We start from the raw sequence: 20,444 nt of genomic DNA on the forward strand, positions 1-20,444 counted from the left end.
TTTTTTCGATATTATTATTGATATATAACATTTGTTTTAAGATCAGCTTGCAAGCACTTATCAACATCAGTTATGGCGGAATCTGGTGGCCTACCACCAGATATCTTATTCTGCTGGATTCTGTCACACCAAGCAGAGCCAGCGTATTTCGCGCATACTTACCGAGCCGTTTCCTTCCATTCCATCTCCTGTCCATCTACAGCCAGCAGTTCATCAAGCTCCGTGAAGAGTTGTGGGGGGGCTGGGCTGTCATCGTCCTCCCCCAGAATGAAGCGAATCCTCTCGGCTGCCGGGGAGACTAGAAAAGGGAAAATACTCCGGTTTACTGCCTGGGAAGCAATTGTGGATGTGAGGTTCTTCTTCTTGTCCTCTTCCCCATAGCCATTCAATTCCGTTTCCGGTGGCACCTTTCCTTTTGCCCTCAAACTGTTCCTGTCTCTGGAAAAAGACATCTCAATTCACTAAAGGATAAGGGGAGCCGTTTAAATGTGGTTTAAATGTGGAGCCGTTTAAATTCAGTAAATGTGGCTTATTCTTCTGGATGGCAAGATAGATAAGCCCCCAGAGAGTCAAAATTATAGCTGGACATCTACTGTAAGTAGAGCTTGAAAAGCAAGATCCACCTGTACTAACTGCTTATCTTCTTGGGTCCCCACTTTAAAGCAGTCTGTCCCAGGTAAAGTGGACAGAATTAAATCTGACCACTGTTAGCACCCTCCTCCAGACCAAAAAAGTGCACTTCATCATTGGACTTCAGTGTGGCTTGGCTGTAAGCCCTCAAACCCCTCATTAACAACTAGGAAATGCTTCACAAAACTGTCCATTCTTCACAAGAGGGCTTTGCTTGCCTTCTCTCTTGTCTTCTAATTTGAATATTTAGTTAAGCATCACTGCACACGAAAAAAAGGACTTGAGAATGCAATACTGCTGATATATAAATAAACTTTCCCACTCTCTGGTAATGCATTGAAATTATGTTCATAAGTTTGATCACTTATATTCCGTATAAAAGCAGTTTCCTCATTCAAAAGAGGGTTAGAAAGACCAGAATCAACAGAGGTACAGCACTTGTGCAACCTCTGGTGCAGGAAAACCAGTAGGTAGAGTTTCTCCCACAGGAGAATTGGAAAATCCAAGGTTCTGAAGTTACATCTCTTCAAGTAACCATTTCAACTCCCTGCTTTTTTTTTTTACTTTGGAGTCATGAAAACAGCATGAAGATTCGATTAATTTTAATTCACTCTTCATCCAGTCACAGAATATGGACCTCTAACTTCATATGTGACAAACAGCAGAATAATTAGTTATGAGACTTCCTTCGCTTGAAATGTTGTGATTGATGAGGAGTAGTCAATATACATATCTACAACACACTGAAAAAGATTTATAGTAATTTGTGCATCAGTTTCACAATGCATGGCATTTAAAAATACGCTTTGTATCAATGTCAGTCAATGTTCAGTATTGACAATCAACCTTTCTTAAATTTTGACACTTCATTTATACTGGTGCCTGTTTTACTAGTTTGTTTTTGTTTTTTTAACAAATAATTATTCTACATCCAAATACATTTTAAGAGAAAATAACATTAATGGCACTTTTGTGTTTTAACAGACTGTCTCATCATGTATCCATACCCTACAAAACAATGCTGATAATCCTGCATTAATATGATAGCCAATTACACTGAACAAATTGTTTCCAAATTCACAGACAGGAGGAATGCTGTTGAATATTGCACTTACAAAACATTAAAGTTGTTTTCCCTCAAAAACCATTTGGGCATAGAATAATTATTTGTGTGACTGGGTACATGCAAGTCATTATTGCATATGTTATTTTACAACAAAGACATAAAACGCAATAAGATACAACTGTAACAGTGTGTGTCAGTTCTGAATCATTTATTCTCTAGTAGTGGAGGATGGTTTTCATCTCTATAAACACAAACCCATCAGTATGATACCTGGTTGTTTAGGTCTTGTGACGTTTTTGAAAATGTCATGAAGAACCCTGAAGTGCTGCATGATTCCACTCCATTCGATTTCTAGTAATGTAAATATCTCAACTTGGATTGATTGCTTCCGGAGTTTCTTCATCTGCCCCAATCTCCCCCTGTCCTTCTTTATATTACTTTTAGAACTCAGCTAGGCTAAGATACACAAGATACTGCACTTTGACCTTCCCTTGGCCAGTTGAATCAACAGTACCTTGCCTTCAGAGGATAATCTATCATTACCATGTTTTCTAGGCTTTTTTGTGTGTTTTGCAGCGTAAGATACTGTAAGCCCTCAATACACAGACATACAAAATGTCATGGTGCCCAGAGTGCAATATGACTCTGCTTAGCCCTAGAACCACTTTCAGCAGTCCAGCTATTCATGGAGACTTTGTATTTGACTCTATGTGCTGTGGCTGTACAGTAGCTGTCGCTGCACACAGCACACGTTTCAGTCACACAGCCTTGTTGCCAGTGAAAACAGATTAAGTTATTGCACACACAGAACAGGTGTTTTGCCTCAAAGAGCAGCACTGTCAAAACTGAAACATTTCTGTTAACATAAACCATACGACTTTTGTCTGGTACTACTCAGTGTTGGGAACCAAAACACCACAGGTGCTGGTATACACAGGTCTTTTCTTAAACCAGTGTGAAGGAAATGCAGAAAGCTGTACAGGAACATATAACCTAGACATCATTGGAAAACAACACTGTATTGGTATTTACATTATCACGTGTCAGTCAAATATTAGGATTGACAGTTACCTACAGCATACAGTTTCAGATGTAATGCCAATGTACTGTTTAATTGCTGTATATTTTTAATTGGAGAGCCTAATTTATCGCAGGAAATACACAACATGATTTTGTATAATTTTTGTATAGTTAACAAATCACAAGTTGTTTTTTTGCTTAGTCTTTTCTGTTGTTCTTTATAAAAAAAACATTCAGTGGTTACTTCATAAAGGACACTGTTGTATAGAAAAACTACCTCATAAATTCCTTGCACTGTAATACCAGAGGCTATTGGCCTCTAACTCTTGCAGTTGCTAGGGGGAAAGGGGTTCAATATGGGTAGGTAACAGGGAGAACAAGGGGGAAGAAGAAAGATATAAATGAAAATGACACAGTTCAAGTGAATTTCAAAGAGATACATGCACTGCAGCCAAGAACCATGCCTGTACAAAGAACACTTTGTCTCTTGTGTAGAGCACATGGAAGTCTGAAAGAATGCTAGTTGCCAAAATGAGATTAGCTGAATTGCCATCGTTTGCAGCCTTAAAAGATTCTGAGTTTAAGCAAAAGTTGTCACTATAAATAACGAAATTTCTTTTTTATCATTTAACATAGATGCATTGAAGGAATAACAAAACAAAATTGAATATTGTTAAAACATTTTAAATTACAAAATAAATTTACAACCTGCTCCATGAGTACTGAACAATATTACGTAAAGTAATAATTTGCTTATTCATTACAAAACCAAAGCTGTCCTGTGATGAAAATGGCTCGCATAATCAAATCATTAGTTAATACTAACAGGGGCAGGTAATGTACTGATGCACAAAAGAAATGCAAGACTAAAAACGAATGTATTTCATTATATATTGTGAGTATATATATATCAAACAACAGAAAACAACACAGAAAATAAGAATAAAATAATTAATAAAATAAAATAATTAAAAAATAGATCAAAGAATCAAGATATGTATAAAATACAAAACTTGACCCACTGTCAAAATGAAAGCATGTCAAAATTGAAACTGGATGTGAGCTCCCTGACCATTAACACAATCCTCACAACATCAATGCAGATCTTAAATAATAGACTTTAATACCATTAATAGACCTGATAATACTCTATTCTGCCACTCCATCTGTGCAGTTGCAGCCAGAAATTAGAGGCTGGACAACTGTGATTGACAACAAGGCCTCAACATTGATTTCCTGAAGCAGTTAAAATCCTAGCACTGTGTGCTCTTGCATCGTCCATTTGGAAAAGTGACACTTCTAAATTGTCTTCTAGGAACAGAAACATTATGCATGACTACACTTAACTCAACAATGAAACTCAGAAACAGTTAAACTGGAATGATAATTAAAAAATAATCAAAGCTCACAGCTACCCACTGATATATTTTTAAGTAAAAATATTCATACTGTTACAATATTGTATTACATTTTGTGGATGTCTGGTTTATTTTTAAATCTGAATGTAAAAATAATCCAAGAAATTATTTTAAAAGTAATGAAGAAATGAGATATTTTTCATATAACAAAAAGGACGTTGTGCAGTGGGAGTGGAGCTAGGAGGTTCTTACTCATGTACCACCAGGGGGCAACGCTTCAGTTTTGAGGATACTGAGGTCAAGTGTTCGTGTGCCTTGCAGAACAGAAAGGAAAAATGAAATAACACTAAAGTGTCCACCATCCCAGAAACCTGTAAATGGTTGTGTAAACTCAGCTTCAATAGACAACAGTATTCACCATGCAGAATTGCACTTATTTTTAACATAATCTTTTTTAAAAACAAATAACTTTTAGATGCAATTACTAGTATTGGACACATGACTTATACTATACTGTCAGTGCTATTTTACAAGATTAAGTATGTCTTTAATAAGAAGAACAGATTAAACTGTTTCTAACCTTTTTTCACCTCAGTATTTATCTTACTGTGAGAGGTGACACAAATGCCACTATGCCTTTTTCAGCACTTCTTTACCATATGAAGCATTTGACATTCATCCAATAAAAAAATATAATTTATAGTTCGCTGATTTACAGTAAAATGTAAAGTTTCATAATATTTCTACCTCCTCCATATTACAAATACTCTTAAGTTGAGCCCAGTTTACATCACACGTACAATAAAACTACTATTATTTTTTAGCTGTTACTCTTATCCACAGCCATTCATACTAGTACCATTTGTACAGCTGTGAATTTCACCACAGCTATCTGAGTGAAGAACGGGGAATAACATGAGTGCCCCACCCAGAATTTGGGAACTCAACCTTCCAGCTCAAAGTCCAGAGTTATAGCCACTCCTCCGCAGTGCTGCCAAAATGTTTAAATATTTGCAGTTAATTCACCAGCAACATATTTTAATACCTAATTATGACCGTGAAAATCATTGGTTTCTAATGTGCTCACAATATTCTTCAGGTCAGATACAGTATGTGCAGATGCAAATCACAAAAGTGAAGCAATTAGTTCAAACCAGGAAATACACGATCTGGAATTATATTCAGCTAGAAAATATTAAGGGAATATATTGCTGTTTTTTATGATAATGTTCCATTTAGCTATTTGATTCGGGACAGGTAGTATAAGCAAGAGGTTAAATATGGTCTAAAAAATCTGTATGCAGGGAAAGGCTGGTGACTTTAAATATTTTATAAAGAAATCTCTGATCCTCAGACCCATGCTGATTTAATCACAACACATCAATGTGCAATGATAATGAGAAGGCTGTGTCCTATCCATGTGCAGGATAGGCAAATTAATATCTAATCCCGAGCACGCAACCAGTCTGAATCCTGTTGTCATACAAACTGTGTCCTTCCACATTTAGTCCAATTGTCCAAGGACTAAAATGCTTAAAATAAGAGTCCTATTAAAAGAATCATTAGAATACATATGTTACATCTGTTATTCCAATAATCATACTAATAAGATAATACTAGTAATGCTAATAACCTTATGGCAAATACGTTTATGGAAACAAGTTTGCCTTTAATACCTTATTGACTTTGTGTTGCTTTGATCTGAGGTCTGTAAATTGGGCAATATGATATTCAGACAACCACAAAATGCCAAATCAGAAAATATTGACAGCACGCCATGATTTGCCAAACTGTGCAATTTAAAAGTGTAACCCTCCTTGAACTCCAATCTATTGGTCAAGAAAAAATATGTAAAGGAAACTGTGCAGAAACAGCAGGGCTGTCTTTACTAATTACATCTGCCACCTAAAAGACAACTGTTTGCTAATTTATTTGGACTCCTAAACCAACATTTGCAGCATGTTTTTATCCCAGCAGGATGTAATTCTTCCTAAGTGACCACCATTCTCAAGAACGGCATTGTCTGGATAGAACAGCCCTATGGTCGATATATAAACGAAGTGCCGTTTGCCACTACTGAGGCTGACTGCTTTATTACTGAGCCTCAGACAGGTCTGCCAAGTAGAAAGAGGAGCCAAGGCGTATTTGGCCATCCAATCTGAGACAGGGATTCAACGGAGAGATTTTTGTAATTACATTTTAAATCATATTTTGAAACTTTTACTGCTGCAAATGTAAAAACAACTAAGATACTCTCCAGTTTTTTTTAAATGTAAAATTACTTTTATAAAATAGTCTCCAGTAGCTGGTTTTAACACATCAGCTGCAGACTGGACTTTTGAAAATAAAAATAACATTTCTACCAAATTTCCCAGCAGTTAACCATGTACATGTGGACACACAAGGCAGATTTATTAGAAGAATTAGGGTAGATTAGCTAATTATAACCCCCTACTGGGGAAGCGTTAGTAAGGATTAGTGTGGACTGGCTTTCAAATTAAGGAGGCTGCCTTGTGTCTGCAGGAGACAAGCACTCCTGTGCAATTCTAGCCCTCCTCCTTCAGAGATAAACCTACAGCATATCCCCGAGGTCTTCCAGACCTTCCTGACACTGACAACATGGACCAAATACAGGATCCAGTCTTTGCATAACTGAACCACAAAGATTAAACAGGATGCTGGGAATTGAGATGTAATTTTATCTACAGTATGTACTGTATATAAGTTTCCATTTATTTGCTGTTTCATAAGTAAAATGCAATATGTTTTTAATGTTTTTAAGCCATTAGCACATAATGCAATCCATATATGTATTCCTGAATCAGTCACTTCAGGTGCTGAGCCTTAAACTGTGAAATAATGTAATGTATACGGAATGCATTAACTTTGCAACAATTATCACAAATAACTGCCTTTACGGTGTTAAGCCATAAGGCATACAACTCCATTCTCTACATTGTATACAGTAGCTTGGATGATGAGCCAGACTCTGGGGATTTCAGTTTAACTTTCGCTAAAGGTTAGAAAAAGAAGTCCTTGGGACCTGCATATATATTTAACACCTGTTTTCATTATTTTATCTTTAGAACATACTTTTTTTCCTCACTAATGCTCAAGAAGCTTTTTAGGTCCTTGAACTTTGCCTCCAAGTCACATTCGTCATACTGTAGGTCAGGGGTGTGTTGTAAATTACATTTTAAAAGTTTTTCATATACTGTATCTACCAAAGCAAACTACAGATAGTTAACAGCATACAGTATATACAATGAAGAGCATCAATGAAATCTGCATAGAAAAATATGGGGAATTGTTTTGAGCATCATCTTAGGGACCCCTGCAGTCTGCTCCTTTTTGAATCAAAATGCATGGCAGTTTTTGTTTTGCTGTGTATCTGTTACTAATTTCTTTATGATGTTTCTATAATTATAGGAGAGTTACAAACAAAACATAACAATAACAAGGTCCTTTGCATGAGTCTGCTTCACCCCTATGAGTATTTCTCAAGTACTGTATATTGGAAGTCTATGCAAATCTTGATTTTCTGTGTACTGTAATTGTTAAATTATAGGTACTTTAACTTGGAGAATTTTTTACATGCTACCTGATATCAAAACATAAATAAATATGACAACAGCAAAAAAGCATTTTTAATTTTAAATTGTGGCTGTGTCTTAGGCAAACTAAAAATTTCTCCTTCAAGCTTATTTCTAAACCTGCAAATTGTCAGAACAATACTGTCTTTACTGAAGGAGTAAAAAAGGTCTTTACTGCATTGGTACATTGTCATAACTGTTAAGCAAATGTCAAACAAGCTGGTGCAACAGTTGACAAAGTGTGATAACTGAGAAACACCCAATTGCTTGACCTGTTCTTGTATAAATTAAATCCTAACTACTCATAAAGAATGTGTGCTGTAGGCAAATTTCTAATACTGCATTGTTTGTTCACCCGGAAATTCTGAATAAAAGATGGCTGCCTACTTGATGGCCAAGCACCAAAATGTAAATGAATCCCTGGCAGTGAAGGCCCTGCACAAGGCTTCAAACAAGACCTCTTTTAGGAGGAGGGTGGCAGGAGTACAGGGAGGCTTTATACAGTACCAAGATATAAAACTGGGAAAGGATAATGGAGCTACCAGACATATCAAAAACAAAGTCTGACAAAAAATGATCCTCCATTTTATGAAATATTCTTTCAAACTCTTTGTTGATATGAAACATTTAGCTAATACTGTATCTTACGTATTTACACACAAGCTATTCATGGCTTTATACTGTATACTGTATAAAGTGCTTTTTTCTCAAGCGAAGCCTCCTTAAAAATAACCAACAGCTATTTACTCTGCTTTACAGGCCCTACAGGGAGTGCTTATACACAAGTGCATTTGCGATCCATGACAACTGTGATGACTTCAGATTTCAATAATAACTTCATTTCAATGTAAATCATTCTGCTTTTTTTCCCCATCATCAAGGATTCAACCTGGTTTGAAATATACTGCGGGTGTCTGATTCACACATAGATGAACCCCATAACAGTTAACATTGTCTGCTTGAGATTGCCGTAGGCTGTTAATGTATCATATGATGACCACTTCCCTTAAAATGATCATTCTTCTAAAGTGCAAATGCTTCACAGAACGATCTGAAAATCATGAGGATGCATTAATCACCAGTCACGTTACTTTGTGCATGAATCCAACACACAGCATGAGAGATACATTTGTATTTGCTAAATACCACTCTGAGCTTGCATACTCTGCCCTCCCTAAATTTCCTCCTTCATTCAGTTGATGATGTAACTTCTCACCTCACTTCACCTGCTGTGTCGTTGGGCTGCTGGCACATAATAAAACATAATATGTACTGTATATGATTATTATAGTAAACTTCATATTTGTATTAGAAATTATTACAGATTAATACTACTCACCGTCATAATCTCACTAGGATTTTAAAAGCTCTGCAAAAACTCAGGGGTGTTTGAACTCGCCTTTCAATAGCCAAAGAAAATCTTTGTTGTGAATTACACTCCTCCCGTGCACTTTTACAGATTTTATAGTAGATAAGTGGCCTGATTTCCACAGAAAAGCTTGCATCTGGCCATGTGGGTGCCTGTGTATCCACGCATGTGAGTGAATGTTTTTTTAATCTCCACTGAGCAGTTGTTAAAAATTATGGAACAACCATAAATTTATATTTTAATAAGTAGTCTTAAACATTTTCAATCTATGACATACTGTAGATCTCTAGGCCTTTGCTGTTGATATGTAGCCAATACCTAAGAAGATGATAGTAATTCATCTGAGGAGGTCAGTGAGCTCCAGAATATTTTGTCAGAGATCAATAATGTTGTTATTGAAAAGTTAAAAGTGAAATGGTTAGGACCTGGTCAATCAGAGGTGATCATTCTGTTGTTGTCCAAAACAAGAAATTGCTGTGATGCTGCTGCAAAAATGGACAGTTCTGCTTCAGGTGTTTGTTGTTTACAGGGGACCTGGATTGAAACTAGAATGATAAAAACAAATCATGTAAATCTCAGAATTATATACAGAATATACTGTATATTTCCATTCAAATATATACAAAACAATTAGACAATAGCTACTGCATAAAAAAACAGAATTTGATCAAAACCGAAACAGGCCATTGAATGTGACTGATTGCTTGCAATTTTGTAGTGTTTTTGAACTGGCAATATCATGGATACAATTAACCGGAATCATCTTTGAACCCAGGAATGTTTTAATGACCAAGCGGACTTTGTGTTGAATACTGATAATGCAGTACAGAGGCATTTAAAAACAGTTTTGTTTAAAGATATTTCCAAGTGTGCAATGAACAGTTGGACTGTATGCTTGACGTAACCAGGAACATCCGAAATGAGCACTCCAAATGCAATATATATCACCTCAATCCCATTATGCAGCAAGCTGAATAAAAAAATATGTTGATTGAGGACTTTATTTTGCCAGTTTGTCTGACTTTTACTTTCTTTCTATATTCCCCAAGAGGACTGAAATTCTGAACCACTGCTTTAAAAGATTAAGCTTTGAAAACTGAATCATAACATAAGAAAAGTTACAAATGAGAGGAGGCAATTTGGCCCATCAAACCAATTTAGTACTGTAACTATCTTTTAAAACGTATATTTTTAGTTTTTAGATTATCACTTTACAGATATGTATCAGCTCCTACTCAGAACATAAGAAATGAAAGGAAAAAAAAATAAGGCCCAACTTTTCTATTGTGTCTAACATTTAACGTAGGATAACAATTACCAAAACCTATTTGTAACCTAACATTATTGTGTTCTTCGGAAAAACAATTATGTAGGTCACCGATAGTGTCCTTTTAGTACAGTTTCTTTTGTCACAAAATCTTTTTTTTTAGAAACTGGAACTTTATTCTCTTTAACAACAATAAGCCCAATTGTATTATAAATCAATATCCTAAGAGACAAAAGATGTCAGGAGCAACCTGAGATCACTGCAGAAAAATCCAAAGCTCCACTAAAAATAAGCCTAGAAAATCTTTAAAAATAAGCCTAGTAACCTGCCACTGACCTGAAAAAATATTTGAACTGTTTTGAATGAATCAATAGCTAGCTGTAACAGTGAACACTTGAATGTGAAAATGTTTATGACACCAAAACACTTTTCAACTGTCAAAAACATCAGCTACTGTGACTTCTGCATGTACCTGACTTAATGTTCAGATGCACACTCTGTAAAAAAAAGAACCTCAGTTGAATCAATACCAAGATACCTTCCACAGGGTTGGCTCATTTTAATCATTCAGATTCATACTGACAAACGATTAAGTGATTTTTAACACTTATTTTACATGGTTTCTCAAAGAAAAGACAGGAAAAGAATATTTGGAAAATGTTAACACAGGCATTTTAAATTCTAACTGATTAATACAAATACTGTTTACTATACACCAGTCTATTCACATTGGATTTCATGCATCTGAAAGGAGAAAGATGAAGTAGCATTGAAAGCAAGTCAGTTCATCAAAGCAAACTCATAAGGTACTTAATGGTGACTTGATCAATATTTCACTGCTGAACAGGGTATCAGTCTGAAACAGGTATAATGGCTACCTAACAAACGTAATTTTTTTTTCAAATTATTTTGTAAGCTAACAAAACATCAGGTTACTATCATCCAAGACATTTAATAGTTTGACTTTGTATACATTAAGATAATGCTTTCTTTTCATTATTACATGTACAGTATTAGATCTGTGATCCTGACTTCTAGGTCATCTGAAACTTGGTTGTGTCTGTCTAAAGAGATGTTCGTAGACTGGATTTTAAGAGTATGTTATAAAAGATTCACTTATTTTGTTTATACAAGTAACAGATAATGGCTTAATTCATTACTACTGTATATACCCCAACGCATATTACTGTGCTTAATAATATTTTACATACTGTACAGAACATACTGCATTGCACACTAATAGATGAAAATATTCATATTTCATGTACAGCAAACCGATCATTAAAAAGATTTTAAATGGCTTGATATGAATAACTATCCACAACCAACAACTCTCAACAATATTATTTACATTAATATTAAATGTACTGTTTTTAAAGCTACAAACACAGCTACATTAAAAATTCTTTCTTAATTAAAAAATATCATTTCAAATGAAAAAACACTTAAAAGCAAGTTTGTTAACCTGATCTTCTAGCCTCTCCACCTTAGGCCAGGGATATCCAATCTTAGTCTAGGAAGGCCTAGGGCCGCTGTGTCTGCAGATTTTTATTTTTCAATTTCAGTTTTTAACAAGTTCATGTCTGGGTTAACATAACCAATTTCACAACTTCGCCCAGCTCTTCAGGTGCTGGTGCTTTGAAAACCTGCTGACACACCAGCCTTCCCTGACCAGGGTTGGACATACCTACAGTACAAGTACCACAGGCCATGGAGAACTGCTATCAAAATTAAAAGAGTGAGAAACAATCAGTGAGAAAAAAAGCATTACCCTGCAGTTTTAAAATCACAAAGTTATTGTCTAATGAATTAGGCATGAAATATATTTTTTAATGATGATATTATTGCTAAAGCCAGCAGCCATATCACACTGCAGCTCTCAACTGGCTACCCACTGAAGCTAAGCAGGGTTGAGCCTGGTCAGTACCTGGCTCCTTGAAAGCTATGGTTGCTGCTGGAAGTGGTGTTAGTGGGACCAGTGGGAGGTGCCCACCCTGCGGTCTGTGTGGGTCCTAATGCCCCGCCATAGTGGCGGGGACACTATACTGTAGTGGGCGCCATCTTTCGGATGAGACGCTTAACTGAAGTCCTGACTCTTTGTGGTCATTAAAGATCCCCGGGCATTTCTTGATAAGAGTAGGGAGTTATCCCAGTGTCCGGGCCAAATTTCCCCCCTTGGCTTTACCGTGGCCTCCAAATTGTCCCCATGTATGACTGGCTTGCACTTGCCCTATGATGGACTGGCGCCCCGTCCAGTCCAAAGTGTACCCTGCCTTACGCTTGTTACTTGCCAGGGAGGCTCTGGCTTCCCGCGACACCATATGGTATAAAGTGCTTTGGTAAATGACATGACATGATATAATTGCTGCAGATCAACACTGATGCATTGAACAAAATGTATGGCCCATTTAAATACAGGACTAAAACACATTTAATTTACTTTGATCATGTAATAATTGTAAAAAATTCAAAAACAAAACATAGTGCACCTAAATTTACTCAAAATAAATGTTCCTTGTATCACCCTGTTCTCCGTGAATCTAACAAAGGTCACAACTTCAATTAGTGTGGAAACTATAATTCATATTTACACTGGTTTTGGTCAGGCTATTTGCTTCCTCTGTTGTTAGAAAGCTGAATTCACTTTCCTAAACAATATACAATAAACAGCACTTGATAAATAACAGTAGATTCAGTTCTGAGCAGAGACCAATGTCCCTGAAATGTAGAGCAATTCTCAGCTACTGACGTCCACACACAGTGATAGACACTGAACCATCCTGCCCCATTTGTGTGGTTATTACTTACACACTGAGAATCCCTATCAAAGTACTACTCCCAGGGGAATTCTGCACATGGAATTTTCCACAAAAATTGCTTAACACTATGTGTTACTAAAATATTGTGTAGCTCATATGTCGCTGACTTGACTTGAAAATACTATTCCTCTCAGATATCTAACTGATCCAGTGAGAGACAAGCAATTCTGATGGAAAATTCCACACCGTACCCAGCAGAGCAAAACCCATCTGTCTGATTTGACTGTCAGTACTCCATTCGTTGGGTGACCTAAAAATATCAAAAGGCTAAAAGTCCCTATTCCACGAGTAAGCGCCACTCCTACAGAAGACATCACAGGCTGTAAATGGAATGACAAGCGCTTTGCAGTAAGTACTTACTGAGTGGTTTGAGGATGCTGGTGCTGGTCTCATCATTGTTTTCCACGTCTGACTTGTCAGAGGCATTTTCTGTCACTCTCTCCTTCCTCTCCTTGTGTGTCGTTCTCCTCCTATGGCGTCTTCGTCTCCTGTAGCTTTTGGGCACGTGAACCCCAATATAGATGGTGTGGTGACCTACAGTAAGATGACACAATATATGACAAATTGCTCCTTGCTTGGCAATTTAACTCTTGCACTGGAATGGCTAACTGTATAGATAACTTAATTAAATTAATTTTGTGACTTAAGCTTATTGTGACTTATTATATGCTGTAAAATATACTGATTTTTTTTTGTCTGTTCAACCACACAGGCAATATTGTTTATACTGTATGTATATATGGTGTGATGTGAAAGGGAAGGAGTTCTCTGTTGTATCCGTGTCTCAAAGTAATGATTAACTGCAGGAAATAAAACAAATCATGCTAAATCAACACCTAATTTGTCCATGTACTGATATGGCAAGGCAAACCTTTAACATTTTGGCACCATAACAAAAATGAAAAAAACTCACGATTTTCTTTAAACATTACTGGAAGTATGTGAATATTCCTGTAATCCATTCATTGCCTAAGAAGGCTACCATTCAAAGTTTTCATGGCTTCATATATTTTTCTAGGTTTGCACAGATCGAAATTTAACACACTTAACCAGTGTAAAACCAACACACAAATCCAAAATGTCAGTTGCAATGCAAAACGTAGATCAGTTACAGATTAGCTAGTTAACAATTCACATTCAAGTGTATGGAAGGTACAGTCTAAAGTTGAGCTTTGATAAGAGCTGCTTTTGAGCGAATTAAGTTATGAATTAAGATACTTTAGCCATTACCTAACTAGACTGTTGTGAAATTTAAAGTTCTGTTGATTTTTTTCTTGTTGAACAAGATTGAAAGACTGTACATTCCTTCTTGTAACATGACATCATCAAGGCTCCTGAGAAATCTGGGTGTTTACACAGTTAGGGGAAACGTTGAACAAGATGGTGAAGTCAGGAATTGGGTGTCAATTGTTTCCTTCTGGACTACAGGGAGGGGATTTCAGCCCTTTGCCACAAAGTGAGGATGTTAATAAATGCCAACCACTTCCTAAATGCAATTTATACAGGAAAATGCTAAGCTTTTCCAGGAAACAACTTCTGAAAAATTACTTTTCGACCTCTTCTACAATTGTATACAATTGTAATTGTGTCAACCTATACAATATTTTAACTAAACAAAGTAGCAGGTAGATGAAAAGTTTGCTTTATTTTGGATGGCGTGGAGGGTCAGTAGTTACTTAATGTCCAAATGGTTTATATTGCACTTGTCAATTTTTACAGTTTTTGGAAGCTATGTGCTAAAAGGTTCATTGTATTTCATCTAAATAATATTTAACAGTACATAAAAAGCAAGCTCTAACAACTGAATACTAAAAGCATTGTATAGCTATGGTACACACTTGTAGGGCTTGTCTTAGTTGCTTTAAACAGGCTTTAATGATTGTTGAATCATGGCTGTTGTAATGTAACTTTTTAATGCTAGATATAGCACTAAAAGACCTGGGAACACAATATCCAGAACTGACATTTAGTGCTGTGTACTACTGGAGTGTTTTACAGGTCGAGCAAGCTCCTGCAAACAAAAGAATTCTTCAGCTTGTTCAATAGAATTGAATTGTTTTTGCAATCTTTACTATTACAATCCATATTACATATTACAAAAATATTTTATCCTGAGCAATTTTGGTATGAAGAAAATAAGCACCAGTGAATCAATTTTCAAGAGAACAAAAATCACCAAAATAAAAGATTGAACATTTACTATTATTTGTATGTCTGTTTTCATGTAAATTTGTACTTGTACAGGAGTGTTCTCCTTGATAATTACTGATCTCATTCTGTAGTGATTTTATAACTGCGGAAAGAAGTGAAAAAGAAAAGCTTACTTTTCTTCCTTTCATATGAGAAGAGTGTTTCCTTGACAACCACAGGCATTCTTAGGAGGAGGTATTAGCTCAGTTACTGAAGAGTTTCAGGAGCACAACTCTGACCTTATTACTTATGAGCCACAAGTCTCTGTCACCAAAGTGGGGAAATGATATTGCCTAACAGAACAATATCTTTTGAAAACTAGTCAGTTTAGTATCTCTAAATGTCTGTCAATTTTTTTAACAGTCAGTGCTCTTCTTTATACTTAATCACCATATTGAACTCTCTATTTGTTCTCCTACCAACCATAACGGTGACCTAAAAGCATTTTAAGATTGCAAAATGACAACTAAAACTTTTATATACTAATGGAAAAAAGAAACACAACCTTTTCTGGAATGAGAATACTATAGTTATAGCTTATGTACTTTCACAAAAAGTTGTCAATTTGTTTTAAGCCCTCTGACCAGCAATACAGCTTGTGCAGTGAGGCACTGCAACTTGCCAATTACTCAAAAGCTCGTTAGGTGCACTTTTACACAATGAGGTCCAGGTGGAACAATGGCTGATCAGGTCACCCTTAAAAAGGCCTTAATTCAAAGCTTAGGCCACTGCAAGAAAAAGGCCACACTTTTTTGTGTATTCTATTATGTCATCAGAAGCAAGGGAGAGGGCCATTGGTCTGCTGCAGGCAGGCAGGCACGTCCTGTGCCAGCGTTGTCAGACACTATGGAGTAAGCTGCTCCACTGTGTTCTGATTGCAGAGAAGGTTTCAGCAGACCAGCAGGACAGATGAACGTCCAAGATCTGGTCGCCCTCGAGTGACCACACCAGAGCAGGACCGACACATCAGACTGGTCCATCTGACAGATCGTTTCCGTACTGCTGCTGAAAGTGCCATCAGACACAATGCCCGCATCAGTGACAAGACAATGAGGCTCCATGCTGGTTAGAGCAAGGCGACCTGTCAGAGGCCCTCTGTTTACACCTCCTAGACCAACGGGCTTGGGCCAGACAGAGGCTGTGATGGACTAGTCAGCAGTGGCATCAGGTCCTTTTCATGGCTGAGGCACTCTTCAGCCTGTTTCACGCTGAAGGGCCAGACGGGAGGGCCAGAGTGTGGAGGTGGCCCAGACGGGAGGGCCAGAGTGTGGAGGTGGTTTTTTCCATCAGTATATTTATGTTACTTCTTTATCACAATTTTTTATACCAATAATAATTCTTTTTCTTCCATTCACCCATCAATTTTATATCCACTTCATCCAATTCAGGGTTGTGGGGGAGCTGGAGCCTATCATGGCAAGCAACAGAGGATACACCCTGGACAGGGCATCAGTCCACTGCAGGTTACACACAGACATAAACACAGAGATACACCCTCCTACCAGGACCAGGTTTGTCCAGAATCCAATTAACCTAAAACTATGTATTTGGACTATGGGGGGAAAGCAGAGCACCTGGAGGGAATCCACACGAACACAGAAAGAACATACAAACTCTACACAGATAGAACACCAGGTCTGGAATTGAATCCAGGTTCCCTCATTGCGGCAAGGCAGCCTTGCTAATGACTGCACTACCATGCCACCCTATTTATTTTTTAATGATTCTATTTTTTCTGTTTTTACATACTGTACTCAATGAGCTGCATAATAAGTAACACTTCATTTTCACATCCAGGGGCCAAATGTTAATACCAGTAAATAACAACTAAAGTAATAAAAATTGATGCTTCAAATTAAGAGCAACAAAGTCTTCCCATGCAAGTGTACTGTATATTATTAACTTTTTGTTATGACGTGTTAAAAATACAGCTTTAACAGACCTATGGTTTGTTTCAAATGTGGGTTGCCTTGGATAACAACTTCCGGCAAACAAATCAATAATACAAATAGCACAAATTGAATTCACAAATCAGAACTGTAGTTTCATTTAGCAGGTAATTCCAGGAAAACATCTGTAAGTTCCTTAACAATAAAAACATAAGAGAACAAAACAAACTTTATTTTTTATATTTAAACTAAACTTAAACTAAGCATCTCCACAATGAGTGCTGTCAGAATTCTCAGTTGTATTGCAGGGCTTTTGGAAGCACGACATACTACTACATTATTCCTGATGTTATTGGAAATGAAAAGATATAAAAGACAAGACAGAAGAGAAAAGATGTAGATGAAGATCTGTAGGTTAGTAGTTCATACATTTATATAGTGTTAATCCCATTGTGGTCTTTTTACTGGATCCACACTTTATTTTCTGTTTTTGTCATTTTATATGTTTTGGATATGCTTGGTTTTAAAGGCTTTACAGCTGTTTCACAAACCCTTCCTAAACCTGAGCTGCTGGGAGCTGTGTGTGATCCAACTAAGAGCCTTTCATGAGCTCTTAATGCACATCAAAATCAAATCAAACCACTTGGCTGTCGAAGGCTGCATGGAAATGTTCCTACAGCTAATAAAAGGTGGGAAAATTGCTTTTTAAAAGTGCCAGCAAAGGCAGAGCTCTGTTCACCAAGTTGCAAAGCCCCCCTTGTATTGCACTTCCTGTCCTTCCGTGAGGAGATTTATTTATAACATTAAAAAAGGGTCTGAATCAAAATGTTTATCACGCGATGAAGAGAATTTCTCGTGTTTGCAGTCAGTTTGGTTCTGCTCATTTAATCACTGGTGTTGTTTGCTTGCAGTTACCCCAGTAACAGAGTCAGAGGAATAGTTGCGATCAATGCAAGAGGTGGCACAGTGCCACCTGGCCCACAGAGCATGCTAATCAGACATGTGATTCTCCAAACAATCAATCAAGCACTCTCCAAAAATAAGCAAAGAGACATGGCTTAACTGTTATGATAATTCATTTTTAATTCCCTTAAATTACTTTATTCTTCTTTGCTATTAGCTATAAAACCATTACCGTAGCCACAGAGTAAACAGTTGCCACGTAAAAGTGGACACAAGTATGAAAGAAAATTTTCACACATCTGTGTGCACTGCACTTAAAGTCGGCCTTTAACAGTTGTGCATATGATTACTCTTCAATGGTTTTCTTTCTTAGAGTGTCACACTTTCAGTTTTCTATGGATCCTGTCTGTGTTCCTTCAATATGTAGTAGCTCTTAATTGTTAAAATGCAGACAGAAGGGTCCTGCAATAGGTCACAGCCATTAAGATAGCTCTCATTTGTGACCAGGATAGCATTAATAATGGGCTCAAGTAGTGTGACAGAAGCTATTGAATCCCAGAAGATAAAAGTCACTTTAATATGTCCCATTATACCTAGCATGTTCAGGAAACATTATAAAAAGGTCTTTTTCACAATAAAAATAAACCTAGTATTGAGGCCTTACTCAAATCAGGTGATAAAATCTCTGCTCCCTGAAGTCTCTCTTCTTTGATTCACATTAAAGTATGTTTCCTGCCCAGGGCAATTTAATGAGGCTGTGTTCTGAAGCCTCTGGGAATCAATGGTAGCAATTAAGATATTTTATTTCTTACAGTATTTTTACACAGTTGCTTCTATGTTTAAGATGTCAAAAATAAACAACTTATTGGACTTAATAACGTCTGAATACTTATTCTACATTCACTGTAATCACAAAGCAATGATAAAGAAAGAATATCTTTTAAAATAACTCTAACATAATGGTTTATTCACATCAACAAAATGTGCAAGATATGACCTGTGTGAACAATGATATAACTGAAGAATTATACAACACATTTTGGATTTTAAAGATACATACAAAAGGGTAGAGACAAAAAAAGTTGTATGTTTGTTTTAGAGCAGTATATTCTTAAATAAAATGTATCAATTTTTAGAGCTATGAAGATAAGCTGCAGACTGCAGAGCTCACTTACAAGTAGGACATCTAGGGTGTACAGGTTGAGTCCACGGTTAACATACAAGTCAGTGTTTCTTTCATACAAACTAGCAGTCCTTTAAATTCAAAAGCCATTTGATGCTAACTAAACTATTGCCGTGTTTGTTAACATTTCCAAGAGTGCTACTAAATTGTTTCCAGCGCAACACTCATTACTACCACTGTTCTCAGAGAAATGAGCAAACAGTGATGGGCCCTCAGTGAAAATGAGGTGGAAGATGGGAGCAAAGCAGAACGCCCTGTAAAAAACATCTAAATCACATAGCAGGATGTTTGGACAATGAATACCTGTGCAGAGGGCAGTTCAACCTTAAATAAACACTACTGGATTTATAATGGTAGACTGATGAATTAGCGTGTTTGATTTCAAGAGAAAAACTGGTAACCTTAATAAAAAAGGACTCAGAAGCCTACGGAAGTGTGCTGTAACCTTTATTCAAAGCCGCACCCCACAGAGGAAGCCAAAGGGGGCATCAGGGACAACGGAAAGCCAGCAGGAGGATTTTGCCCCATGCCGGACACAGCATTACACAAGCAGCAGGGAAGGGGATTATTAAGGGAGTCAGTTTAAGGTAAATGAGAAAAACAGACACTGCCACTAAAATGAGCAGCTAAAGATAAAAAATCTTCAGATTCATTTTCTTCCAGGGTGTGACATTTTTCGATGCGCCGTCTACATAAATGTATGTTCACAACATAAAAAAAACAACAAATACAGTGAAAGAAATGTTTCATGCGCACGCTATTGTTCTTCCAGAGAAACTCACTGAAAGATGACAACAGGCAGCATCATTCAATAATCATCCTGGATTTTTCTCTGTACTATTTTTCTTTATACTATATTGGAATATTTAAACAATGGAAAAATCATTCTTTCCCCACTTTAAATTTCAGCTCAGGTGAATATCCATCAGAGGGATGTTCTGCGTAGAATCAAAGGAAATAAGCAGGTAAAATTCCTGCATATCTTTGTTTTAATACCCCATTTTTATATCCAATAAAATGCCTGAAAAACAAACTGCTGTACAGCACACTGTACTGTTGTTTACATGTACAACGGTGTAGAAACATAGAAATTGAAAAGGACCAGGAAAGATTAAATAATAAGAGCAAACTGGTAGACGGTGCAGAGGAAACAGAAA

The 20,444-nt window shown here is 36.7% G+C and overlaps 1 protein-coding gene across 3 annotated transcripts in view; it reads right to left on the reverse strand.

The window, feature by feature from the left end:
• Window positions 1-20,444, reverse strand: part of slc4a4a (solute carrier family 4 member 4a) — a 106,423-nt gene that overhangs the window by 68,043 nt on the left and 17,936 nt on the right. For all 3 annotated transcript variants that reach the window (XM_088910450.1, XM_088910451.1, XM_088910452.1), the window contains exons 3-4: window positions 13,483-13,656; window positions 163-298 (exon numbers count right to left, since the gene is read on the reverse strand). In XM_088910450.1, the coding sequence (XP_088766576.1) occupies window positions 163-298; window positions 13,483-13,656 (310 nt within the window). The remainder of the gene's footprint in view (window positions 1-162; window positions 299-13,482; window positions 13,657-20,444) is intronic.

Source organism: Atractosteus spatula, chromosome 3, assembly GCF_055471065.1.
Source record: "Atractosteus spatula isolate fAtrSpa1 chromosome 3, fAtrSpa1.hap1, whole genome shotgun sequence".
In the NCBI taxonomy this organism is placed as follows: domain Eukaryota; kingdom Metazoa; phylum Chordata; class Actinopteri; order Semionotiformes; family Lepisosteidae; genus Atractosteus; species Atractosteus spatula.